This window comes from Triturus cristatus, chromosome 3_2 (genome assembly GCF_964204655.1).
Source record: "Triturus cristatus chromosome 3_2, aTriCri1.1, whole genome shotgun sequence".
In the NCBI taxonomy this organism is placed as follows: Eukaryota; Metazoa; Chordata; class Amphibia; order Caudata; family Salamandridae; genus Triturus; species Triturus cristatus.
The window spans coordinates 440,130,609-440,158,045 of record NC_140584.1 but is presented as its reverse complement, the minus strand read 5'-3'; the positions used below and the strand labels follow the sequence as shown (position 1 = coordinate 440,158,045).

Genomic DNA, 27,437 nt, shown 5'->3' with positions numbered 1-27,437 from the left:
ATTTCATTGTCTGTTATTATATATTATGATGTGGTGTGGTATGTCATGGTCTGTTATTTAATAGTATATTATTCTATGAGAATGGCCTGGTGTTCTATTGAGGGGTACAACATATGAACTACTAACAACTCCCATGCACATGCATTTAGATAAGCCCCAATATCACCAGTAGCTACAATTTAACAAATGTGACTTATGTTGCCTTTACCAAATTTGGGATGGAAAGTGGCTTTAGACGGAATGAAACTAAAACGAGGAGTCAGAAACAAACACACATTTAGTGAATGCTGCAGCATGTAACTTCATTAAATTTTAATAAATTGTAATGCTGTGTTGTTCGGCTTGGACAAGACTGGAGAGAAAAAAGAAGATTATTTGAAAGGGAAATTTTGAAAAGTCTGGAAAACAAACAACTTGGTAGGAGAGCGGCGGGCCCAAGATGAAAAAGCAAGGGCAAACAAGCATAAAAGCAGCTATAAAACAAGATAGAGCGGCATAGGAGTGTGTAAACAGAACATACAAACAAGCAATAGACACTCACAAAAAAAGTGCCACAATTCAGGAGCAACAAGTGCAGAAGAATACTACTCAAGAAATCAATCTGTACTTGGTCCATGCTCCAGTGAAGAAAACAAGCACGGAAACAAAGTTCAGCCAACATGTGCAGACTCGCTCACCAATGAAAAGTAAGAACATAGGAGTGACAATGAAGGAAACCTATGGTAAGTAATAGGCTAAAAGTCCCTTTTTAGACTTTTTTCTGTTATTATAAACAATAGATCGTCATAAGCAACAGTAGATGCGCACTGTCTCCAGCGAGCCCTAAAAAAGTGAAGTACAAGAAAGGAATCAAATTAACTGCCAGAAAATTAAATAAAAATAGCTGCTAAAGCTGTCTATAGCTGAGTCCTAAAAGGTGATGTTTGCTCATCATCCCAGCTTTCAGAATGTACTGCGCAAATGGCGATACTTTTTAAGGGCCCTTGCCTCCGTATGACAAGCTAGGGCAGGCTTTAGGGTGCTAGCTGCAGGTGACACCAATTTACAAGAAAAGGGTTTAAACAATATTATTAATGAATGCGGAGGAGTAATCCAGCAGCAGAATTATATTTTGCCCAGAGTTAGACTATTTATTCACCATTCCTGTACTTTTATACGATAAAAATGTACTAAATGTTCCAAGGAGGTAGTCCCTGGGTATGTTAACAATAGGCATGCCCTACTTAACTACTGCCACCCCCATACCGTGCTCACAGTGCCAGACATTCCTATGGGTATTAGGCAGGATTCAACACGGAGGCATGAAGGACCTCAGGCACACGTCAAAGCTCGGTGGGTTGAGTGCCTGCTGGCGGCTTCTTAAGTCTGAGCTCTCAGATGCTCAGCTTTTCACCCTTTAGAGGCGGATATATTTATACTATGGAATTTGGAAATTGAGCCAAAAATAATTCTGCTCGTGTTATGTGCTAACTATAAAGAAGATAGATATTATAATGAATGTGTACAATACAGCAAACCCTATTTAACATTCTCTCAGCAGCAGCCTATAATGATCTACAGCGTACTACACGCAAAGTCCAACCTGTTCAGAGACGCAGGGGCCGTCTCAAACTATAGCAACCCACACACAATACTGCTCGAAAACGCCGATTGATGTTCAGACCCAACACAATTAGACTTGGCTACGACGACTCTGGTGAGTGACTATGCCCAAAGCTGTGTGGAAATACACCTTGCGGCCGCAGAGAGCGCAACGAGGCGCTACAAATCCCCACTGAGTATTATCCACCCGCTGATAAAATAAAATGTATCACTGTGTTAATGTGCTGGATCAACAGATGAGTGTGTGCGTTCCAAGTAATCTGTTCAAATCTTAGAGGGGCTTCATCGACCCGTCTTCCTTCCCAGGTCGGTAAAATGAGCACTGTGGACTTAGGCAATTATGATACCCGATATTTAAGCACCAGTGGGCAACCCGGTTGTCTTGTGTGTTGTTGGAGTGTTGGCTTCACTGCAGCAAGTGTGTGTGGGTGAGAGAGAAAAGGAAAGAAAAAAGAAAGAAAGAAAGAAATGAAGAAAGTAGGAGGAAAGAAAGAAAAGAAGGAAAGAAGAAAGAAAGAAAGCAAGAAAGAAGGAAGAAAGAAACAGAAAGAAAGAAAGAAAGAAAGAAAGAAAGAAAGAAAGAAAGAAAGAAAGAAAGAAAGAAAGAAAGAAAGAAAGGAAGGAAGGAAGGAGGAGGACGGAAAGAAAGAAAGATTGATTCCCAGGCTACCTGCACCATCCTTTTCCTGGGGTGAACTCATGTGAGCCCTTCTAGCCAATACCTTCCCCTTGCACCTGGAAGCCTGCTTCATAATCATGAGCCACCGCGCTCAGCCCTGCCCCCTCACCCTTCCCTCTGCCCCTGCCCCTCCCCCAGCCTCCAGTGCCAGGCACCTTCCTGCAGCCTGGCAGTGCTGGATTTAGGGGCTGTGCGCGGTGCAGAGCTGGGCGCTGCTTTGCTGTTCGTCCGTCACTTCAGAGTGGTAGAAGGCACCTTCCGCAGGAGACCCCACCATGGCCCTCCGCGGCAGCCTCCGGCTGGCCCTCCTGCTGCAGGCGCTCTGCCTCTCCCTGGCTCAAGTTGTAAGTTTTTTATATTTCTCTATTTAAATGCCCCCCTCCTCCATCTGGATTGCATTTTATTTGTACTTATCCTTATAAAATATGTAATGTCCATAAAGTTTGATAATTTAGAACCAACGATTAACACAGTGGACCCTGCTTTGAGTCACCACTGAAACTGACTTCCAGCGCTTTAAAAGCGGCCCTTCTGTAGCATTAGCGCTATATAACCCAGAGCGCAGCCCAGCCTAGAACTGTCAGGGTGTTTTTACTTGTTTTGTCTTAGCCTCGAGTAAATCCCTTCTTCTGTGTCTGTCAAGAAAAGAGATCCTTCGCCTGCGAAGGATTCGGCACCTGATGCTAAACGCTTTTCGTGTTTCTTCGTTGCGTTTTGTGAGGCGCTAGCTTAGCTCACAGCATCCACCCGTACAGAGAGAGTAAATGTGCAGGACTGGCAGTGGAGGGCGTTACGGGGAGTGATCGCAGTGCAAGAGCAGAGAGAAGGCGCCGGAGCCCATGTTGAGTCCACCACCCTGCAGCAGGCAGAGCCATGCCACACTGGATGCCACCTCTGCATCTTCTGGGACACAGGACGAGTCCAAGTGAGAGCCAAGACGGCAGGAGAATTGATGCCGTGTGCAGTCTACAGGAGGCATGGCAGTGGCAGGCTAGATGGGCCTACATCAATTCAGGAGTCGTTCTTTTCCCTTCCAGGCTGCTGATACACCTGTGGACACCGGGGAAGATTAGGAAGGGGTGAGCATCCTTTCGCCGGAGAACTTCAGGGCCGCTTTTCAAAAATACCGAGGATCAGAACCGGGACCCGTCTTCTTTCTCTGTTCGCATCTGTTTGCTATTTGCTGCCGTTCTAAAGCTGCAGAGATTGAAGTGCCTGGAAGCCAAAGCACTCACAGGGATCGCTATAGGGAATTCCTCACGTATCCACCTGTCCTGAAAGTATGCAAAAGTTACCAATAAACTACCGCGTCATATGCAGAAGAGGAGGACGAAAATAGGGCGTATCAGCCATGTTATATGGTAACCTAGGTCCCGTGGGCCACCTCTGTTGCCCCCCCTCACACATTTTTTTATTCAGCAACTGGATTATAGATTCCTGTATCAGTTAAAATGTAATGTTATACTCGGGCAAGGAAGGGGTAGCTCTATAATACCTGTTGTTATTTACAGCGCCTAGAAGCCAAGACATTAAGCCAAGGAGCTCTAACGCACACAAGCCACTATTATGCCCCCATCAGTATTTGTACACCTTCCCAGAGCCTCCGCTCGGCGGGGCGGGGGAGGGGGCTGGAATGCTGCTGTGGACAGAGGGCCGCTGTTGGGCGGTAGGTGAGGTGGAGTGTGTGGTGTGCAGCAGCACAGAGGACTCTTTATGCCCGCTCGGCCAGGGAGGTTTCCTGCAGCAGGGCCACGTCTGCAGGGTTACAGCCTGGGCGCTAAGGGGAGATTAAGGCAGGAGCAGCTTAACTCAAAGAGCGCCTCGTTCCTCCGCAGACACCCCCCAGACAAAAGCATTTGGCATTCATTTGTGACAGACAAAGAGCCGTATTGACTGGCCGAGGCCAGGATGCCCCTGTCCCCAGGTCCTGCAGGGAGTCTGTTTTAACAAGCTGACCTGTGGGGTTTCGCTGCCTCATTTTACTCCGCAGTAAACGCGCAGGAGTCTCTTTGAAGAATAAATATGTCCTGAAACGAGGACTGGTGCTGGCTGTCAGCAGCGAGCACAGTCACGTGGCTTGACTCGAAGAATGTTTTCTGGGACTGCGGTGGTGGCCTCCGCTGAGCGCCCTCTGCGCTGGCTGCCGGTCTGTGGGCTGCACTGACTAACAGGGAAACGCCACTCGGGCTGGGGTGGTGTCATTCACATGCCAGACAAGGCCTGGCATAGGACTGACTTCGGCCCAGGAGCCTTCTGGCTGTACCCCAATCTCACAGGCTTCGAACTCTGCTGCCAGGATGGATGGTCTTGAAGGGTGAGTCCATCTAACTCCATGGGGGTGGGTAGTTCTTGGAGGTTTATTTGTGCTGGAAGGGCAAGCCCACTGAAGTCCATGGGAGAGATTCGGCGCTTTGACTAGATGAAAAGTAGAATAAAACAGGCCCTTCTGAGCAGCAATCCTACACAGCACTGGGGGATAGGGCGCTTCCCAGAAACACTGCTGCACTTCGAATGGCGCTGCCTGGACCGAGAGGTCTTGTGAGGATTGTAAGGAGAGAGGTACTTACCAACAGGCCTGCCCTTAATATATAGTATATTCATTCCTCAGCACGGCTGCTGCACGTTTAGTGTTACTCTAAGAATTTCTTAGCAGTATTTGTATGCCTTTAATGGAACAGTACCGACCCTTCTGAGCTACACTTTAAATGGGACAGAGCTCAAGAGAGCTGCTATGCCTTTAAATGGGACAGTGCAGGTACTTTCCAGCAGGACATCTATACTCTCTGTACTAGAGTGTGTGTATGGTTCAGTATTTCCCTTAAAGATAGACGCTATAGCACTTCCCCGCGGAACTGAAGCACTTTTAATGGGGCAGTGTCGGTCCTTCTCAGAAGGGCTGCAGCACTGGTAACGGGAGCAGCAGACTTCTCAGCAGGCCCACGCTTCTTTACTAGGACAGCAGCACTGCTATTCATTAATAGAACAGCATCGCCAATTCTTAGCAGGCCAGTATGTCACTAAATATTAGAAGTGCTCTGCAGGCCCTCTGACCTTTAGTAGGACAGTACCAGCACTTATCTTTTTGCTGAGGACGGTAGTAGCACTTTTCACCGTCTCTGCTGTACCATACAATACAAGCATTCATCAACAGACTGTCTGCACTTTAATGCAACACTATTGTCACTTCTCTGTAGCCTGATCTCCTTTTAGTATGACAACATTAGCACTTCTCTACCCACCTGAATCACTTTTCATTGGATAGTACTGGTACTACCCTGTAGTCTGCTTTTCTTTTCATAGGCCCAGACTTTGCCAGAGAAGCATCAGTATTGTACTATGCACATTTTACCAGGCTTGATATTCACCGGATAGCACAGAACCTGCCTTTCTTGCCACATCTCTTTCATGGGACTGCTGCAGTGCCAGCATGTCTTTGCAGGCCTGGTTTTGGTTTCAGTGCTGCAGTACCAGCATTCTCTGCAGGCCTCAGACACTTTTCATAGGGTAGTAACGGCACTTCTTTGGAGGTCTGCTACGCTTTGCTATATCCAGCTCTTCTTTGGAGGCCTGACACAGCTTCCACAGAGCAGTACCTGCACTATTTGCATGAGTAGTACCTTTTTTATAGGACTATCCCAGCATCTTTGGAGGCCTACAACACTTTCCATAGTGCTGCACCAGCACTTCTTTTCAGGCCTGTTACACATTTCAAAGGGCTGTAGCAGCTCTTCTTTTCAAGCCTAATGTGCTTCCTTAGGGTGGTCTCAGCTTCTTTAGAGGCCTGCAACGCTTTTCAAAGGGCAGTACCAGCACTTCTTTTCAGGCCTAATGCACTTTCTTAGGGCAGGCCCAACTTCTTTAGAAGCCTGCAACACTTTTCAAAGGGCAGTACCAGCACTTCTTTTCAGGTCTGATGCGCTTTCTTAGGGTAGTCCCAGCTTCTTTAGAGGCCTGCAATGCTTTTCAAAGGGCATTAGCAGCACTTCTTTTCAGGCCTAATGCGCTTTCCTAGGGTAGTCCCAGCTTCTTAAGAGGCCTTCAACACGTTTCATAGGACAGAATCAGCACTTCTTTTCAGGCCTCGTACACTTTTCAAAGGGCATTACCAGAACTTCTTTTCAGGCCTAATGCACTTTCTTAGGGCAGGCCCAACTTCTTTAGAAGCCTGCAACACTTTTCAAAGGGCAGTACCAGCACTTCTTTTCAGGTCTGATGCGCTTTCTTAGGGTAGTCCCAGCTTCTTTAGAGGCCTGCAATGCTTTTCAAAGGGCATTAGCAGCACTTCTTTTCAGGCCTAATGCACTTTCTTAAGGTAGTTCCAGCTTCTTTAGAGGCCTGCAATGCTTTTCAAAGGGCAGTACCAGCACTTCTTTTCAGGCCTAATGCGCTTTCCTAGGGTAGTCCCAGCTTCTTTAGAGGCCTGCAACGCCTTTCAAAGGGCAGTACCAGCACTTCTTTTCAGGCCAATTGCGCTTTCTTAGGGTAGTCCCAGCTTCTTTAGAGGCCTGCAACGCTTTTGAAAGGGCAGTACCGGCCCTTCTTTTCAGGCCTAATGCGCTTTCTTATGGTAGTCCCAGCTTCTTTAGAGGCCTGCTATGCTTTTCAAAGGGCAGTACCGACACTTCTTTTCAGGCCTAATGCGCTTTCCTAGGGTAGTCTCAGCTTCTTTAAAGGCCTGCAACACGTTTCAAAGGACAGAACCAGCACTTCTTTTCCGGCCTCGTACACTTTTCAAAGGGCAGGATCAGCACTTCTTTTCAGGCCTAAGGCACTTTCTTAGGGTAGGCCAGCTTCTTTAGAGGCCTCCAACGCCTTTCAAAGGGCAGTACCAGCACTTCGTTTCAGACCTAATGCGCTTTCTAAGGGTAGTCCCAGCTTCTTTAGCGGCCTGCAACACTTTTCAAAGGGCAGTACCAGCACTTCTTTTCAGGTCTAATGCACTTTCCTAGGGTAGTCCCAGGTTCTTTAAAGGCCTACAACACTTTTCAAAGGGCAGTAACAGCACTTCTTTTCAGGTCTAATGCGCTTTTCTAGGGTAGTCCCAGCTTCTTTAGAGGCCTGCCACACTTTTTAAAGGGCAGTACCAGCACTTCTTTTCAGGCCTCATACACTTTTCAAAGGGCAGTACCAGCACTTCTTTTCAGGCCTAATGCACTTTCTTAGGGTAGTCCCAGCTTCTTTAGAGGTCTGCAACGCTTTTCAAAGGGCAGTACCAGCACTTCTTTTCAGGCCCAATGCACTTTCTTAGGGTAGGCCCAGCTTCTTTAGAGGCCTGCAATGCTTCTCAAAGGGCAATATCAGCACTTCTTTTCAGGTCTAATGCACTTTCTTAGGGTAGTCCCAGCCTCTTGAGAGGCCTGCAATGCTTTTCAAAGGACAGTACCAGCACTTCTTTTCAGGCCCAGTGCACTTTCTTAGGATAGTCCCAGTTCCTTTAGTGGCCTGCAACACTTTTCAAAGGGCAGTACTAGCACTTCTTTTCAGGCCTAATGCAATTTCCATGGGTAGTCCCAGCTGTTTTAGAGGCCAGCAACACTTTTCAAAAGGCAGTACCAGCACTTCTTTTCAGGTCTAATGCACTTTCTTAGGATAGTCCCAGCTTCTTTAGAGGCCTGCAATGCTTGTCAAAGGGCAGTAACAGCACTTCTTTTCAGGCCTAGTACACTTTTCAGCGGGCGTTACCAGAACTTCTTTTCAGGCCTAATGCACTTTCTTAGGGTAGTCCCAGCTGCAACACATTTCATAGGCCTGCACCACTTTTCATAGGACAGTAGCAGCACTTCTTTTCAGACCTAGTGCATGCTTGATAAAACAACAGCAACACTTATTTGCAGGCATAATACATTTTTTATAGGGCTATACCAGCACTTCTTTGGAGGCTTTCAACACTTTTCATAGGACAGCACCAGCAATTGTTTTCAGTCCTCGTGCACTTTTTATAGGACAACGCCAACACTTCTTTACAGACCTAGAACACTTTTCATAAGACAGTACCAGCACTTCCTTTCAGGCCTAATACACTTTTCATAGGAAAGTACCAGCACTTTTGTGGACTCCTGCGACAGTTAGCATAGGACCTCACCAGCACATCCCAGTGTATGGTGACCACCTCCCTCCACGTCCAGATGGTCCGTGTTTCCAGTCCTTGGCTTTTGCATGAAAGCCTGATGCATTTTGGGTAGACATGTTTTGCCTGCACTGAACTAATGAGGCTAACGCCTGTGAAATCAGTGTAGTGAAAACTTCAGGACTGGAGCCGGTGTCCATAATGGCTAGGAGTGAAGTGGTGACGTTACATCCTCGCAGTGGGACAGTACAATCACATCTCAGCCACATGAATGGTGCATGTCTTCGATTTATTACTGTATTTGAATGAATGAATGAATGAAAGGATTTATAAAGCACAACAGCTGCTCCAAAAGAGTGTCCCGGTGCTACAAAACAAAGTTATCCCGGCCAGACAAGCAAAGCTAGAGACTAGAGAACAAGCAGATTTTTAAGTGTTTTCTAAAATGCGTCTCATTGATGGTTTGATGGACAGCAGAAGGTAGGTTATTCCAGGCCCTAGTTGCCGGAAGGGAGAAGGGACAGCCTTCCTGCCTGGCTAGCCTGAATTTGGGTATCTTAAACAAGAAGGCATCAGACGACCTCAGGGTTCTTCTTGGACGATAATGATGACGTCTCTATGAGATATTTGGGACTAGACCTATAGAAGGCTCTGTGGGCCAGCACCAGTGATTTAAGAAGGATATACTTTTGTACTGGTAGCCAGTGAAGTTGTTTTAGATGCCCAAATATCTACACTTGGGTGGAGATTTACTAAGTTTTTACACTGTTTTTTGCATCACAAAAGTGATGGAAATCGTCGCAAAATCTTTCTTTATTCGATTTACATTCCAGCGCTAAACTTGTTTATCGCGCTGGAAATAACGTGAAAGTAACGCAAAACACCGCATAGCGCTGCTTAGCATTACTTAGCGACAAGCAGGCGCACCATGGGTGGTGCATAGGTGTTCCCAGTAGACAAGGTTTAGCATCAGAAAACTTTGCCCTTTTGAAGTAGGAGCAAGGAAGGAGAAATGGTTTCATTTCTCCTTCCTTATTTCGCCTTCCTTTTCCAACTTTGTACGTGTGCTGCTCTCTACAGCACACACACATAGAGGGAAAAGGGTTAAAGTCAGTCTATGCATGGTATTTTGCACAGGAAGAGTACCCTTCAAGTACAAAACCTATGCGAGACTCACGGAGACACCCTTGCACTATGGCGCAAAGGTGTCTCCGTGGCACACGGCAGCTGATTTCAGCGCCGGCGCTGGGGAAAGGGGAGGAGAGTGCCATATTTCTGTAAATATTGCTCTCTCCTTTTCACGCAGCGCACTTATGGCTGCTGCGTTGCGTGAATAAGTGTTAAATCTAGCCTTTGGTGAGGTATGCACGTATGCACAATACGACTTGGTTTGTGGGTCCAATAAATGTTATCCCGACACAAACATGCGCAATGATCTGGGGTGGAAGTCTGAAACTATATACTGGACACAACAACGTATGTTGGAGGCGTTTTAACCCTTTCTTGGACTGTGTGGACTAGACCATCATGTATGAACCCAATGCCTGTATGTCGTACAGATCGAAACTGTCTATATTATTTGGTGAACGTGACAGCCCCAGCTAAAAAAGAAATAAAGCAAACTCGCTAAACATTCAGGATTTACTCATCAATGCCAGGGCCCAGGTGAATGGGGAAAAAGAGCGAAAGCAGATGGGGTGCGCAACAATAGTAATAATAAAAACAATTCTTATAGTGAGGTGGGCGTTGTATTTACAATTCAGGAGGAAAGGCTACCTTTCCACCTGGTGGCCACGTCAAACCATGCCTTCACGGCACTGTTTTCCGTCCTGGGATGTTCGTGACAACCTAATGCATTCTGGGGTTTGCAGTCTTGAGTTCTTTCATTGACAAAAAGACCCGACGGGAATGATTTCCCTAGGAACGGCAACAGTGTCTGTGACGTCATAAAGAGAGTAGGAGCACCCCACTCTTTTGTCCCCTGTTACCCTAATCATGCATCCCTTGCGTCATTTGTACCCATGTCACGTTTTCATCTGAATAGATTATTTCAGGGAGATCCCTGGCCTTAATCAGGTTTAGGTAATATTTATATACATTGGTGACCCTTTTATGGAAACTTAGACTGTGTGCCTAAGTCGGCCTACATATGAATTTTCGCTTTCTTCCATTATGCTGATTTCCTGAGGTGTTAATGAGCACGTAGCGTGTAAGACTTTTCAGCAAACGTTACAAGAAGCACGAATAATTACTGTTGTTAATATTATGATGAGCATTAATATGATGTATGTGCACTCTGTTTCTTGTACTTATGTACTTTTTCTCCGTTTTCTCTCCTTTTAGAGGGGTCCGCCAGGTGAACAAGGACCCCGTGGTCCCCCAGGCCCTGCAGGAATGCCCGGATCCGATGGCATCGACGTGAGTACACGGTTGAACTCTGGACAAAGGGGGTCTTGTTGGTTCGTCCCGCCCCATCTGGGCTGGGGAGAAGGGCAGACAGTGCTGCAGTCGACTCTACTGTCACTAGATGGCAGCAGAGACCAAGGAGAAGAGGCAGGGCATCTCTGACCAGTAATAAAAAGTCGGCTCTTTGAAACGATAACACTGCCTAGACCAAGTCTCCTAATGAAAAGAGAGAGGAATGCAGAAGAGCGAATTCCCCGGATTTAGCAATTGAAGCGCATAATCTTCTAAGAAATGCTCTTGCTTGGTGCGAAAATTATTCTTTCTAATCTTACGACCCCTTCCTGATTTCCATGAGTTGGATTCATTTTCCTATGCTAAAATAGTACCATTTCGTCTGGCCTTACACCGAGTCCTTCAACGTTTAGTTTTCCAAACATGGCACACCTTTTCCCACTAAACCTCAAGATAAGCACCCTTTTCCCAACTGTCCCTTCAATTTTTTTTTGAAAAGCGCAACCACAGTTCCCTTTCCTCCTACTAATTTGTATGAACTCTCCTTCATATTTGTTACTTCTGTGGCAGACGTACTCCATAGACTTCCGCCTGTTCTCATTCGTCAATGCGTGCACGCTGATAGGACGAACCGCAAATAACGAATTGCACAGAACGCTCGATATGAGGGCGCGCGCTCGCCTCCTTCTATGAGCTGTAAAGCGATTGAGTCAGGATGTTCATAGTTCTTGAACAGTCAAAACGTCTCGAGCCACAACCACAGAAATAAGACTACAGTTTCTGCAGAGAGTATGGGGCACAGAAAAAACCTACCTACACAGAGAAGGCACCCGATAATGTGGCACTAAGGGGAAATTATGGGGCTTGTTTACAAGCCCCTTGCGCCTCTTTTGCGTCATTTTTAAAATGGGAAAAGTGACGTACGGGTGGCGCAAGTGGCTTGTAAATCTGCATCTATGTGCCTAATTTACACACTGTATCAACTGTGATGATTGAATTGATTTCTTAAAAGTCATGATATCTAACTAATCCTGCACCGCTACACAGGAAGACTTGCCTCCCTCTGTGTATAGTCAGCCCTCTTTAAAAACCAAGATATTTTCAAAATTTATAGAAATGTACCAGGAACTGTCTCGGCTAATCTTGGATTTCTGGATCCCTTATGCAGGGTCGGACTGGGAACCCAAAGCAGCCCTGAAAAATGTTGTAAGACAAGCCCTGATACAGTGCATAGCCAGTGCAAAAAGCGACCCGGACCACTCACTTCAAAGGGAGGTTTTGGAGAGAGAAAATTTGGGAAAAAATGGTGCATTCCACAAAACATTTGTCATTCTATGTTCAATTGTATTCAGTGCTTAATTTGTAAAAATATAAGTCCCAGGGCTCTCGTCAGGCGGTCACTGAAGCTTGCACCACACATTGCCCTTGCCAGGCTGCCAACGATAATAAGAAGACAACTACTAACCATCACACTCCTACCACTGTTATATTGAAAAAGTAATTGATTGTTGTTGAAGTAATCTCTAAATTGGCCATATCGCGCCACCATGTGCGGACAGTCACAAGCGCTGGTGTTGACAATTATGTGTCAGTGCCGAGCAACGGAAGCCACTGGCACAAATTGAGCACTGATTGTATTAGCTTTTACGGCATAGTGAATGATGACTTTAATGATTTCCTTACTATCGCCCTCCAACAGTACCTCTAATCTCTCCAAAGCCCCTTTCTCACATGTATTTCATTTGTTTTATAGCACCTCACAAACCAATGTAGGGTGTCAGAGCACTTTACATCACACACACACAGACAATGAATCATACATGGGTATAGAAAATGTTACATAAGGCAAAGGGGACTACACGTTGTAGGGTTCACATGCCATCCATACTGGTTGGCACATTTTAGGAGTGCTTGGTCTGGAGAAGCACAAACTCAGGATTCAGAACATAACAAAGTGGTTAGGATTCACTTTAATAATAAGAATTTATTTCTACCCAAACAAACCTTTTTTTTTTTTTTTTAAAGCAAAATCAGGATAATGAAGGACTGGGAAAAACATAGCTTTCTAATCTTTACCATGCATCTTGCATGCAGCTCTTTGATGGCAGCTCATAACTCACTGTGCTAGATTACAATTGTAACTTAGGAACTGCACAGTAACAAAATAATCTGTTCGACAAAAGCAGTAACCCACTGAACTATGAACATAAAATATTGGGGCATATTATCAAGCACAGCTTTAAAATTATCGCCGCATTAGTGGCAGAAAACTGCCGCTAAAGTGGCGATAATGGGCTTGATAATATGCCGTAGAGAATTCCAATAGAAGCCCATGTTCACACCAGAACATGGGCTTCTATGGGAATTCTCAAGGGCATATTATCAAGCCCATTATCGCCGCTTTAGCCGCAGTTTTCTGCCGCTAAAGCAGCGATAATTTTAACGCCATTTCCTGATAATATGCCCCATTGTTCTTTGCTATGCATGGTACATATTCTTTGCAGCAGGCATATTAACTCTCTGCACTACCTTAGGTGAGTCAAAACTGCAACTAGACTAAACTCCCATCTCTCTCCAGCAGGTACGTTAATCACCAGAGTTAACTTGGCACTTTTATTGGTGCTCGAAAAACGGCTGAATATTCAAGGAACTTTGTAGTTATTTTTAAAACTGCAGCACTGCTACAAAACCAGCCCCCACTAACAAAACTGCCCCCCCACCTTCCAGCCTTCCTCAGAAACACCCAATGCCTGGTACAGCCAGTCCAGCCTCGGACCCACGTCACCTGAGCCAATCTAGGCCAGAACAGTGCCTAGATAATTGAAATCCAACACGCGCTATTGAATTCACTCATTGTCTCGTCCCTTTTCACTTCTGATGAACGCAATCACATTTTGAACTCTTGTACTCACTCATCTGCTCACCCAGTCATGCACTGATATGCTTTTTAACACATGAGTTCGCGCATTGTATTGGGACTTTTATAGTTGCATTTATTTAGCTCTTCAGACTGGGAAACAGCCTTTAGATCACATGCTTTACATCGCAGGCCATTACATCGTGGTCGTTACAATGACCACGTTGTTACAACGCTAAACATTACATCGCAAGTCGTTATAACGACTTGCTGTAGGGTGCAGAAGGTGTTGGATTTACAATCCAACAGCTTCCCAATCCAACACCTTCCCTGCTGTTGCACAAACTGGAGAAGAAATACTAAATTATACTATTCCTAAGTCCAGCGCACCCCCTACAGAAAGTCATTGAAATGACTTGCGATGTAATGGTTTGCGTTGTAACAACGCGGTCGTTGTAACAACTGCGTTGTAAAGGCAAGTGATGTAAAGCATGCATTCTAAATGTATATATTCCTTCAAACCACTAATGAGACTCTGAAGCGCTTCTGTGGGTGGATAGCATATTAGACTGTAGGCGCTTGGCTGCCAAAATGTTAATTTGTAGTATGGTGTATGTTAGACTTGGCATTTTTTGCCATGTTTCCCCTGCCTTTTTGCTGTCTAACCTCCCGGTTTTGACTCTGTTTTTGCAGGTTTAGTGTCTCTGCGCACTTTCTCACTGCGGTTCAGTGTTGAAGTGCAAGTGCGCCTGTTGTAAAATGTTATTCTGGATTGGTGTTTCCATGATTGGATGATTAGATTTACTAATCAGCCTCTAGTACAGTGCACCGTGAGTGCCCAGGGCCTGTAAATTGAATGCTGCTAGTGGGCTTGCAGCACTGGTTGTGCCACCCACACAAGCAGCCCGTAAATGTAACTATCCTGCCATTGCAGAGCCTGTGTACAGTCTGGTACGGCCATGTCGACTTGGCACGTGGATCCACTTGTCAGGCCCTAATCTTCCCTTTTCTTACATGTCAGTCACCCCTAAGGTAGGCCCAACGTACCCCTGTGGGCAGGGTGCAGTCTATATGAAAGGTAGGACCCGCCCTGGTGTGTGTGGCATGTCTTGATAGAGAATTACTGCCAATTTCGTTTTTCACTATTGGAAGGTTACCTGTTCCCATAGGACAGAATGGGGAGTTTGTTTATAACATCTTATAAACATAACTGGCCCTAGGAACAAGGTAGAGAAATAAAGTTTTATTTGCCTGAACTCAGAATCTAAAGATGCATCTTTTAGTGAAGGTGATTTTTACATTCTGTGTTTGAAAATACCACTTTTAGAAAGCAGGTATTTTATTGCTCAGTTATCCAGTGTGCCTCTGCTGGGTTTTTGGATTGACTGTTTGGCTTTGGGATGACAGGGGCTGGGAGGAGCAGTGGCTCCAGAGAGTCTAGATGGGTCAGGAATGGTCCTGGTCTGCCTTTGACAATGCTGTCTCGACCTCCTGCCAGGAAGCTGCACCAGAGAGGACAGAACTGGTTCTGGGTGGGCACAGACACTCTCTGCCCACATAGAACAAAGGATTTTGGGCTATAAAAAGTGGGGCCCAAACCTCTAAACTTTAGAACTCGCTGGAATCACAGGAACTTGCCAAGAAGAAGAGCTGGAAGAGCTGCAAGGAGGAGTACTGCCCCATTGCTGTGCTTTTGCTTTGTTGGGTTGGCCTGCAGTTGCTGCTTCTACCTTGGGCAGTGAAAGGACTGGACTGAGCTTTCTTTTACTTGTGCTGAGTATCTCCAAGGGCTGAAAGTAGAGCTTGCCTCCTGTTCTGAAGTCTCAGGGACAACAAAGACTTCACCAACCTCTGGGTACTGCTTCTGGAACCGCTGTTTCCGTTGCCACAGAGAAGGGAACCACAACCGACTCTGTCACCGACTCTGTCACTGGCTCTGTGTCATGACGGCACTGCAGACCGCCCCTTCCCAATCTCGCACCGCAACTCTGGTCTCACCGACGGCAAACACCGCCATCTCTCCTTTAGGATGGACTGGCCACTATTTAGTGGATATTCGAGTTTCTCTGCCTATGATTCCCTCTACTCCTTCGGTTAGATCGGTCCCTAGAACACACTGGAGTAATCTAAGGCTAGAGGACCTGCATCATGTGTTGACTACTGATCCGTTGGGGTCCTTGGATGAGGTTGAAACAGGCTATTACCAGTTTTGTCAATGGATTACCAGGGCGCTTGACTCCTTGATCCCGAGTATTACATCTAAATTGAGCCCTAGGAAGTCCAACCCCTGGTATGACAGTGCATTACGTGCCTTGAAAGGGAATTGTAGGCGGGCCGAGAGAGAATGGCGGAGGACTTACGATACGGCTATGAAAGCGATGTATCTGGCCACCATTAAGACTTATCATCGTGCCATATGTAGAGCTCGTGCAGCGTTCTACTCTCGGGAATTCCGTAACAGCTTGAACCCATCGAAGACCATATTCAAGGCCCTTAAAGATCTTCTGTCGAAACGAATTTCTTCCCCGGTCATGGCCTCTACCTCTCAGTGTGAGGCTTTAGCTGTTTTCTTTTTGGAGAAAGTGCAGGGCATTTACCGGACCTTTCCCTGTACAAGTCCGCTTTTGGAGGTTGTGGATATTTCTTCTGTCCCTCTTATTTTGGACTCTTTCCCCCCGCTCCTACCTGAGGCTTTTAATAGACTATCCCTAAAGATCAAATCGGGCTCTCCTTTGGATCCGGTAAGACCTGCCCTCTTCAGGGATCAGTCTTTTCTGGGGCGCTCCGCGGTCCACTCCTTGATAAACACCTTGCTGGCTACGGGCAAGGTTCCAGCTAAATGGAAGCGCGCAGTAGTTTCTCCAATTTTGAAGAAACCCTCTCTGGATCCGCTGAAGCCGGAGAGTTATCGGCCTATTTCTTTGCTTCCTTGGCCGGCAAAATTGGTGGAGGCTCATGTCAATCAGGTTCTCTCTGACCATCTCACTCGTGCTAACATCTTGGATGCTACCCAGAACGGGTTTCGTGCTGGGCACAGCACAGAGACAGCCCTTCTTGCGATGGTTGAACATCTGCGGTCGGTGCTGGATGGGGGACAGACGGCGGCGCTAGTACTATTAGATCTGAGCGCCGCCTTCAATACTGTCTCACATCGCATCCTTCTACATCGTCTTGAGGAGATAGGTATTGGGGGGTTAGCCCTTCAGTGGTTTCGGTCCTTTCTCGACGACCGGTCCTTCTGCGTTGCCATGCCACCATATCAGTCCAAATTCCATCATCTGGGCCTCGGGGTGCCTCAGGGATCCTCGCTGAGCCCCACGTTATTCAATCTTTACGTGAAACCGCTGGCTGATGTCGTCAAGCAGTGGGGCATGAATATGGTCTCATATGCGGACGACACTCAGTTGGCGGTGACCATCAGCGGGGATGCTGGTGTGGATGCCCCCAGGTTCCAGAATGGACTGAGGGCAGTGGCGAGCTGGATGAGTGCCAACTGTCTCCAGCTCAACGCTAAGAAGACCGAGGTCATGGTTGTCGGGAAGGGTAAGGAACTCTGAGGGGACAGATGGTGGCCTTCAGAACTAGGACCATCTCCAACTCCGGTCTCGGTAGTGAGAAACCTAGGAGTATGGTTGGACTCTACTTTGAGTTTCGTTGGGCACACCAAGAAAACCGCAGCTTGCTGTTTTGGGGTCCTTCGGGGCTTAGGATCTCTCCTGAAGTTTTTTGACCCTCCCACCAGGCAGCTGGTGGTTCAGGCAACTGTAATATCCCGTCTGGACTATGCCAGCTCGCTCCTGGTAGGGACAAATCAGGCAGAGATCATCCGCCTCCAACGTGTCCAAAATGCCGCTGCAAGAGCTATAGTTGGCTTGCCTAGGTCTTGCTCGGTTTCAAGTACTTTACGATCCTTACATTGGTTACCGATCAAGTCGAGAATTCACTTTAAAGTACTATGCTTGGCTTTTAAGATCATGAAAGGAGTAGCTCCTCAGATCCTTTCGAATCTCCTATCTAGCTATGTTCCGACTCGCCCTTTACGATCACTGGGCCAGGCACTAGCTGTAGTGCCGAGGTTTAAGGTCAGCCGAATAGGTGGTCGGTCTTTTCGGGTGAAAGCAGCAGCACTTTGGAACTCGCTGCCGCTCGAGATTCGTGTGATGGACGATCTTTTTCTTTTCCGTAAAGCCTTAAAAACTTTTTTGTTTTAATTTTCGCTATTTAGCTGTTCCCTCTCTTGGAATTTCTTTTTCAGTGTTTGTTGTGTTTTTTACTGGTCATGCGCCAGGACGCCCCTTAGCCGGGGCAGCTGTGCGCAATATAAATAATCATAACATAACATAACATAACACTGAACCGCTGCATGCACCTTGGTCTGTGGGCACCGCACTCCGCACCGCCTCGCTTTACTTCGCCACCCTGGTCTCACCAACGCCGTCGCTGCTGCTGACTCTACACCCATGACCGCATCGTGGTTTGGGGTACTGCTCATAAAGTTTCATGTTGCACCAACTCATCCCACACAGCCGTCTGGGCCGACCAATGCCAGCTCCCGCTAACCGGCTCTGTTGCCTGCACCGCAACCTGCCAGCACCGCATCGAGCACCGTCTCGCCCTGCACCGTAAGTCTTGGTCTCACTGACGCCGTCTGGATGATCGTCACAGAGCCGCTGCCTGCACTGCATCGAGAGGACACAGCGCCCTGCACCGCTTCCATTTTGCAATGCAACCGCGATGGTTGCCACGACCGGCTCGCACGCCTGTGTAAGCCGCAATGAGAAAGGTACTGATACCAAGTCTGTTCATGCCTTCGCTGGCCCGTATCAACACGGTCAGCTTGATTTGTTAGTGTCGGGATCTGTCAGCAGCGCCAAACAACAAATATGCCACTAACCTTTGAAGTCCTCCAGCGGGGACGAGGGATTTCAGAAAAGCCCCCCTACTCCCCTGAACGCAAACTCCCACAGAGTGACGACACACTGCTCTGAGAGGGAACACCCCAGGGAAAAGGGAAGTGGATAAAACAACAAACTATGCTGCTTAGGTAGGTATCTACTTATAATTATGTCTGGTCAAGAATCGCGGTATGTCTTCAGAAGCCACCCCACTGGTAAGTGCTATGTGTAGAAGAAAGAAGAGATGTGTGAGAAGCAGCACGGGGATACACATACATACGTAATAATAGTAGGTACTGGACTGCTACACATACTCACAAACACTTATGCAGCAATACAGGAACATCAGGTCAAGAAACGATAATCCATTCAATGAGAGAGAAATTCATCAGATAGTCACTTCTAGCACAGAGGGTAGACTAGTACAGAGGGTAGACTTTGATGGCAATAATTACGTGAAAGAGGAATCGAAGTCACACACAGTCTCGTAGGGTTAACTTCATGGTAAAGGTCATTCCACTAAATGGCCACAATCCTGAGAAATGTCACAATAAGCAAACAAGGAAACAAGGGGAGGCAGGGCTCTCTCTCAGTTAGAGGCTATAATCCATAAGGAAAATAAATACACACACTGTTAATATCACAGGGACCATCTGTACCCTGCAGCTGTTTAGATAACACAGAGTCACAAGAACAGCAAAATCAGCCCCGCACTTAGCTGCTGTGATTACCACCGGAGTGAGGCGTAAGGCAAAAACAAAGTTGTTAACTGAAGCGTATAGCACTTCACAACAAAGGTACTCGCACGCTGTTGAAGTCACAATGCAGCGAGTGTTCCAAACCGCCCAAGCTCACCCACTGTAAGGACAACAGAGCTTGGGCTGATGGAAGTCAGAGTTGCGAGAGGAGCGCTCCTGCGCATCCCTCCAGGCTTGGCAAATACCTTACGGCTTCTAAGTGGCTGCAGCAAAGACCCAGGAACTCCGGAGCCGCTGAACCCTGCGTCACGCTCCTTGGAACCCAGTCCAGCGATGAAGACACCTTCACGGCAGCAGGGGCAAAACATAGCATACGATCAGGATAGTCCAGCCAGGAAATGCTTCGATTGTCAAGTCCCGACCCCAGGAAGGAGAGGGGCTTTATAGCACACCACAACACTATGACGGTGCCGGAGTTTCCGTCCCACCTGGAGTCCCAAGGGATTCTGGGATCTGTAGGTCCCTAACCGGCGCCAGGTAACCTACGGAGGTGGAGCCATTCGTTCACCAGACACAACATCGTGCACATAGGGGATGGAAGCCCTATGTGTTGCAGGATCTAACCCCTTCACCCCCTGCCCCCGCTGGACAAGCATGACAGAACCCCCTCTCAAGGACCAACGACTCGGCGGTCGACCAGGCTTACCAGGATGCATGGCGTGAAAGCATTCCAACAGAAGGGGACAATAGAGATTGCGAACAGGCTCCCAGGTTCTATCCTCAAACCCTTTCCAGTCCACCAAATACTGCACCCTACCCCTCATCAGCCAGGAGTCCAGAAGTTCCTGTACCTCATACCTGCGTGACCATCCAACTCTATGAGAAGAGTCCTCACCTGTAATCTAGTGGTTACGGGACAGGTACGGAGTAAAAACACATGTAAGACCGGGTGTATGTGCCAGGAACAGGGTAAGGACAATCTCATGGCGACGGGGTTAACCACCCTCTCAATACTATAGAGGCCAACATACTTTGGTTTCAATTTGTCCGCCCCCTTGAGATGAAGATTCTTAGTGGCCAACCACACCTTGTCACCCACATGATAATCGGGTTCCCGAGCCCGCTTCCCGTCAGCGAAACGTTTATGTGTGTCCTGTGATGTAGCCAAGTGGTTTTTGGCATCAGTCAACACAGCTTGTAGATGAGAATGGTGTTCATGTATGGAAGGGTGATTAGAAACTATAGGCCATTCAAAAGGAAGCATGTTTGGATGGTGCCCATAAAGGCAAAAGAAAGAAAAGCAGCCCAATGTGGAATAGGACGCATTATTATAGGCGAACTCCGCCATCCTGATCAACGTGTGCCAGTCCATGGAGTTCTGCAAAGAGAAGCAGCGTAAATATTGTTCTAACGTCTGATTGAGACGTTCTGTTTTTCCATCCGTTTGAGGGTGGTAACTGGTGGACAATCTGGCTTCCACCATCATGATGTCACAAAGTACTCTCCAAAAGTGAGAGGTATACTGAGTTCCACGGTCTGTAATGAGAACACAGGGTATTCCGTGAGCCCGCACTATGTGCTGGAGAAAGGTGATAGCCAATTCAGAGGAGGTGGGCAGGTGTTTCAAGGGACTAAAGTGCCCCATTTTCGTCAGGTGGTCTATCACAACCAGGATAGTGGTATACTCTTCACTGGGTGGCATTTCCACAACAAAATCCATAGACACCGTATGCCATGGGCGAGGAGGAATGGGTAACGGATGTAACAGTCCTGTTGGTTTCGTATGACTGGCTTTTCCCGGCGCACAAATGGTACAGTTCCTCAGGTACTCCTTAGCATCCTTACGTAACTTTGGCCACCAAAAGGAACGTTCTATATAAGAAATGGTTTTGTATTCTCCCAGATGCCCTCCTATCACCAAATCATGGGCCAAGGCCAGAACTTGTAGTTGCAAGGAGGTTTCCGGTACGTATAGTGTGTGATAATGGTACAACAGATTGCCTTCTTCTGTTCAGTGTTCAGGGTCTTCTTGTTTCCAAGCCAGTTCACCCACTTCCACCAAAGACACCTTCAGGTCCGCTATGAAGTCTTGCGGTGTGATCAATGCAAAGTTCTTGCTTCGGATAGCGGTTTTGGGAAGAATAGAGGTTGACTCAGGAAGTACTTCTTGCAGACTTTCTTTGGGTTCTTCCATACGTGAGAGGGCGTCTGCCTTTCCGCTTTGTGGACCAAGATGAAACTTTATGATGAAATCATAATCAGAGAAGAAAAGAGGCCATCTCAATTGACGTGGAGTTAGGGCACTGGCGGTTTTCAAGAACATCAGATTATGGTGGTCCGTATAGATCTCCACCGTGTGACGGGCTCCCAACAAATAATGTCTCCACTCTTCGCAGGCTCTCTTGATGGCTTGCAGTGATTTGTCGGTGATGTTGTAATTGATCTCACATGGAGTGAGCTTCTTGGAGTAATAAGCCACGGGATGTAGTTGTCCTGTATCTGGATGCCGCTGTGACAATACTCCCCCTAAAGCATATTGCGTGGCATCTGTTTCAACCACAAACGGCAACTGAACATAAGGATGTAGCAAGATTGGAGCACAAGGAAAACCGTTCTTTCAGGGTTTGGAAGGACTGGTCCGCTTCTTCAGTCCATACGAAGAGGGTGTTTTTTCTCCACAATCTTGTTATAAATGATCTTGGAGAAGTCTTTGATGAAGCGCCTGTGAAAGTTGGTGAATCACAGGTAGCTCTGTACAGATTTGACATTGTGGGGAGCCTTCCACTGCATGATTGCTTCGCCTTTTCCGCCATCCATCTGGAATCCTGGTGCATTTATTACATATCCCAAGAAGTTGACGTCTTCGGCGTGGAATAGACATTTCTCCAGCTTGGCGTATAAGGCGTGGCGTTGGAGCCTGTCCAGCACTGCCTTCATGTGGATCACATGTTCTTGTGGGGTTGATGAGTAGATAAGTATGTCATTGATATAGACGATGCAGAACTTCTCTAGGTAATCGCGAAGCACCTCGTCCATAATGTACTGGAAAGCAGCAGGTACGTTGCACAGCCCGAAGGGCATTACTTGGTATTCGTATAACCCAAACTCCCTCCAGAAGGCTGTCTTCCACTCGTCACCTTTCTTCACTCTCACTTAATGGTAGGCTCCGTGTAGATCCAAATTAGTGAAGAGTCTAGCTCCCTTGAGTTGGTCCAATAGTACCGGGCTTGAGAGGCAAAGTGTAACGTTTTTTATGGCCCCCCTATTGATGGCCCTGTAGTCTAAACATTCCCTCTCATCTCCTTCCTTCTTGGGGATGAAGAAGAGAGGGGATGAGGCCGGTGACGAGGAATGTCTGATGAATCCGGACGCAAGATTTTCTTCCAAGTAATCCTTCAGCTGCTGTGTCTCTGGCTCGGTGAGGACATACACCCTACTACACAGGATGGCAGCTCTGGGAGTCAAATCGATGTGACAATCGTATGTACGATGCAGTGGAAACTGGGTAGCATTCGGTTTGTTGAACACCGGTTTGTATTCTTCGTATATCAAAGGCAACGTGGTAGAGCAGCAATACTGGATTTCTTCGCATCCAGCTGCCAAAAGACCAGCCTGCGTACCGAGGGTTCTTTCCTGACGTACATGTTCCCTGGTGCAATGTTCTTTACAGAAACTTGATTCCAGGGTGATGGTGTGGGCTGCCCAACGCACCACAGGATCGAGTAGGGTTAAACACGGCATGCCCAAGATAAGACGGAAATGTGGGGCATCAATTAAGTCAAATTGAATGGTCTTGTAGTGGTCTTCACCGAACTGCATTACCAACGGAATGGTATGATACCTCACCGATCCTGAAGTCAGCGCCGTCCCATCTATGGCCTTTACAGGTTCGGGGGAATCCTTTTTCTCACAAGGAACACCAATGTTCTGAGCGTACGTCTGGTCCATAAAATTTCCGGTTGCTCCAGAATCCAGCAAGGCAGACATCTTTAAAGGTGTTTCTTCAGTAATCCATAGCATGATATACACATTCAGATGTGCTATGGAAGACTGTATGGTGTTGGCTAATACAAAAGAGATTACTTCTTGTTGGTCACCCAAGCTAAGAACCTCGTTCTGACTCGGGCTCTTTAGTTTTACGTCGCCTCTTTTTTCTTCGGTTGTTGAAGCACCACTGCTTGCATCCCTTGGGTGCTCTGCCTTTCTGGGAATCTATTGCGGGCTCTGCATTCCTTGATGAAGTGCCCGCTTTTTCCACAATAAAGACACAACTTCTGTTTCCGTCTCTTTTCTTTTTCTTCAGCTGTAAGAGGCCCCTGGATTCCATTGATTTGCATGGGCTCTGTTCCCTCAGACGCTCTGGCATGTTTCTCGAAGACGGGTTTAGGTCTTTGAAGGTAGTAACAGTTCTCGCCATGATTCTTGTCCCCTTTCCTTTCCTGTAGCCGGTGATCCAATTGCACCATGAGATCAATCAGCTCATCAAAGGACTGGGGCAGCTGAACCACCTGAGACAAGACGTCTTGCAGATCCCCATGCAATCCTTGGTAAAACAGAGTGATGCGTTTTTTGAGGGGCCCATCGGTTTCCACCAGGAGTCGGTTAAACATTGTTATATAATTGAACAAATCTTGGGATCCCTGCCTGAGGGTTATTAGTTCTCGGTCCAGAGTCATAACATGTGATTTGCGGTCGAACAATTTCCTCATTTCAAGGCAAAAGTTCGGAAAATTGTACAGGATGGGGTCATCTCGCTCGATCAGTGGAATAGTCCAACTAGCTGCATTACTCCCCATATAGAACATCACAAATGCTGTCTTAGCCTGTTCCTCCTGGAACACTGTAGGTTTACATAGGAAGTGTAACGGGCATTGACTTAGAAAGACTTAGAATTACTTTGGATCCCCAAAAAAGCATTCAGGAGGTGCCGAAGGGATCCCAGTATTCTGTACTACTTCGATAGTTGGAGTAGGCTCAGTAGAAAGAGGGGATGCTTGTGCCACAGAAAATAACCCTGTTCCCTGCATTTTACCATTAGTGTGTGTGTGTGTAGCATGTACCGGAGGAGGTAGGGTCCACTCTCTAATGTAAGTCCCTGTCCCTGTACTATCGAGTTTGCCCTTTCGGGACAGGCCTGCCACTTCTCTCCGTAACGTACCCATCTCTTTCCTTAACTCTTGGTTTTCTGACCGGGAGGTGTGTACCTCTAACTGAAGAGATGTAATGCTCTCCAAGAGAGAAGACAAAACTGTGTTGGTGTCCATCGTCCAGGCTGGGTAACAGTCTTGGGCTTGACAATCTGTCGGGATCTGTTAGCAGTGCCAAACAACAAATATGCCACTAACAATTTGAAGTCCTCTGGCGGGGACGAGGGGTCGCAGAAAAGCCCCCTTACTCCCCTGAGCGCAGACTCCCACAGAGTGACGACTCACTGCTCTGAGAGGGAACACCCCGGGGTAAAGGGAAGTGGACAAAACAACAAACAATGCTGTTTAGGTAGGTGTCTTCTTATACCTCTGTCTGGTCAAGAATCGCGGTATGTCTTCAGAAGTCACTCCACCGGAAAGCGCTGTGTGTAGAAGAAAGAAGAGATGTGTGAGAAGCAGCACAGGGATACACATACATACGTAATAATAGTAGGTACTGGACTGCTACACATACTCACAAACACTTATGCAGCTATAGATGAACATCAGGTCAAGAAACGATAATCCATTCAATGAGAGAGAAATTCATCAGATAGTCAGTTGTAGCTCATGTACGGAGGGTAGACTTTGCTGGCAATAATTACGTGAGGGTGGAATCAAAGTCACACACAGGCTCATAGGGTAACTTCATGGCAAAGGTAATTCCACTAAACTGCCAAAATCCTGAGAAATGTCACGATAAGCAAACAAGAAAACGAGCCGAGACAGGGCTCCCTTTCCGCGGCTACAATCCATAAGGAAAATAAATATACATGCTGTTAATATCACAGCAGCCATCTGTACCCCGCAGCTGTTTAGACAACACAGAGTCACAATATCATCAAAAGCCGCCCCTTTGATTACCAGCGGAGTAGGGCATAAGGGAAAAACAAGGCTGGTAATTCAAGCGCATAGCACTTCACAAGGAAGGTACTCGCACGCTGTTGAAGTCACAACGCAGCGAGTATTGCAAACCGACCAAGCTCACCCGCTGTAAGGACAATGGAGCTGGGCTGATGGGGGTCAGAGTTGCGAGAGGAGCGCTCCTGCGCTTCCCTCCTGGCTTGGCAAATACCTTACGGCTTCTAAGTGGCCGCAGCAAAGAACCAGGAACTCCGGGGCCGCTGAACCCTGTGTCACGCTCCTTGGAACCCAGTCCAGTGATGAAGACCAGCCCTGGGCGTAGTGGGGCTACGTGGAGCAGCGTGTAGTGTGGCAAAATCTACGCACACTCGCGCGCTCCGCGTAGCCCCACTACGCACCACCCGCCGCCCACCCGCCCTCATTTAAAAATACTTAAAAGAATATCAAAAGTAAATAAAAGACCTTACCTGAAGTGTGGCATCCCGGGGCTCCCTCTTCTTGCTTGCCGGTAACTTCTTCACAGAAATGCGCATGCGCGGACGCCTGCGCATTTCTCATGAGAAATGCGCATGCGCGGGCGTCCGCGCATGCGCATTTCTGTGAAGAAGTTACCGGCAAGCAAGCAGAGGGAGCCCCGGGACGCCGCACTTCAGGTAAGGTCTTTAATTTACTTTTTATATTCTTTTAAGTAGTTTTAAATGAGGGCGGGCGGGCGGCGGGTGGCGGGCAGCTTCGCTTCGCAGCGGCTTGGGCGTAGCGCTGCCTGCTACACCTACTTCATAAACGGCGAAGCAGGCAGCGCTACGTGCACTCTGTGGGCGAAGCGTAGCACGCCGCCCACCCTTAATGAAGACACCTTCTCGGCAGCAGAGGCAAAACACAGCATACGATCAGGATAGTCCAGCCAGGAAATGCGTTGATTGTCAATCCCCGACCCCAAGAAGGGGAGGGGCTTTATAGCGCACCGCAACTTCATGACGGTGCCGGAGTTTCCGTCCCGCATGGTGTCTCAAGGGATTCTGGGATCTGTAGGTCCCTAACAGGCAACAGGTAACCAACGGAGGTGGAGCCATTCGTTCACCAGACACAACATACTACACACAGGGGATGGAAGCCCTATGTGTTGCAGGAGCTAACCCCTTCGACCCATGCCTCCTCTGGACAAACATGACAGATAGACTATGTTGTTTAATGTTTTCAGCATCGCGGTTAGCCCGGACGGAGCTGCCGACTCGTACAAACTATGTTTTTCAAGTATTCTTGCAAAGTATACCTTTTTAAGTATTGTATTGTGGATTATAACAGTTTTGTTCTTGTTTTAAGTATATAAAATATTGGATATTTTTCTAAAACTGGTGTGGTGTCCTTTTGTACTGTTTTTACTGTATTACTGTTGGTTTTGTGCAAATGCTTTACACACTGCCTCTAAGATAAGCCTTACTGCTCGTGCCAAGCTACCAAGGGAGTGAGCAGGGGTTATTTTATGAGTGTAACTCCCTTATCCTGATTCGAAGGAGGGTCCTTACTTGGACAAAGGTGCAAACCCTTGCCAACTAGAGGCCTCCATTTCTAACAGTGGATGTGGAAACAGTTGTGTTGTGCGTGATGACCACCATATCCTCTCATGGACTGCTGCATCTTAGTATTTAGTGGAGTGAAGAGGAGTAAGGGACAGAAGAACCATTGAGCTTTATATTACTGTTGTGGTTGTTAGGAAGTGTGAGGTCTATGAGTGCTGCAATGAGGAGTTAAGGAGTGAATGGCACTTCTCATATTGCTGCCATGGTGTAATTGTGTTTATTCTTGCAGCAAAGTGACACAGACTGAGAGATAGTAGGACATGTGTTTGTGTCTACCATCCTTGCGTGGAAATGGTTATCAGTTCTTGCATGAATGCGATTGTGGGTCATCTGATGTTGAAACTTTTCTTGCATAGTTAATTTGTTCTGTTAATTGTTAGGTTTTATGTTGCATCATCTGTTTGGGAAGAGCATGGTATTTACTTCCTTTGAGAATTCCAAGTTATCTTGGATATTTCTTGACATTGCGGGGAGGCCTTTCCCTAGTTCCCTGCTTGGATAGAGAATGAAGTTCTCATTGTAGGAGGAACTGATCAATCATGATAATCCAGAACAGAGGTTTCTGTTCCATGAGAATCTTTTGAGCTACAC

The 27,437-nt window shown here is 47.1% G+C and overlaps 1 protein-coding gene across 1 annotated transcript in view; it reads left to right on the top strand.

Moving 5' to 3' along the window:
* Positions 1–2,427: 2,427 nt before the first annotated feature.
* Positions 2,428–27,437, top strand: part of COL9A2 (collagen type IX alpha 2 chain) — a 137,564-nt gene continuing 112,554 nt past the window's right edge. Inside the window, exons 1-2 of the mRNA XM_085648025.1 lie at positions 2,428–2,625; positions 10,692–10,766. Of these exons, the coding sequence (XP_085504151.1) occupies positions 2,557–2,625; positions 10,692–10,766 (144 nt within the window). The 5' untranslated portion in view covers positions 2,428–2,556. The remainder of the gene's footprint in view (positions 2,626–10,691; positions 10,767–27,437) is intronic.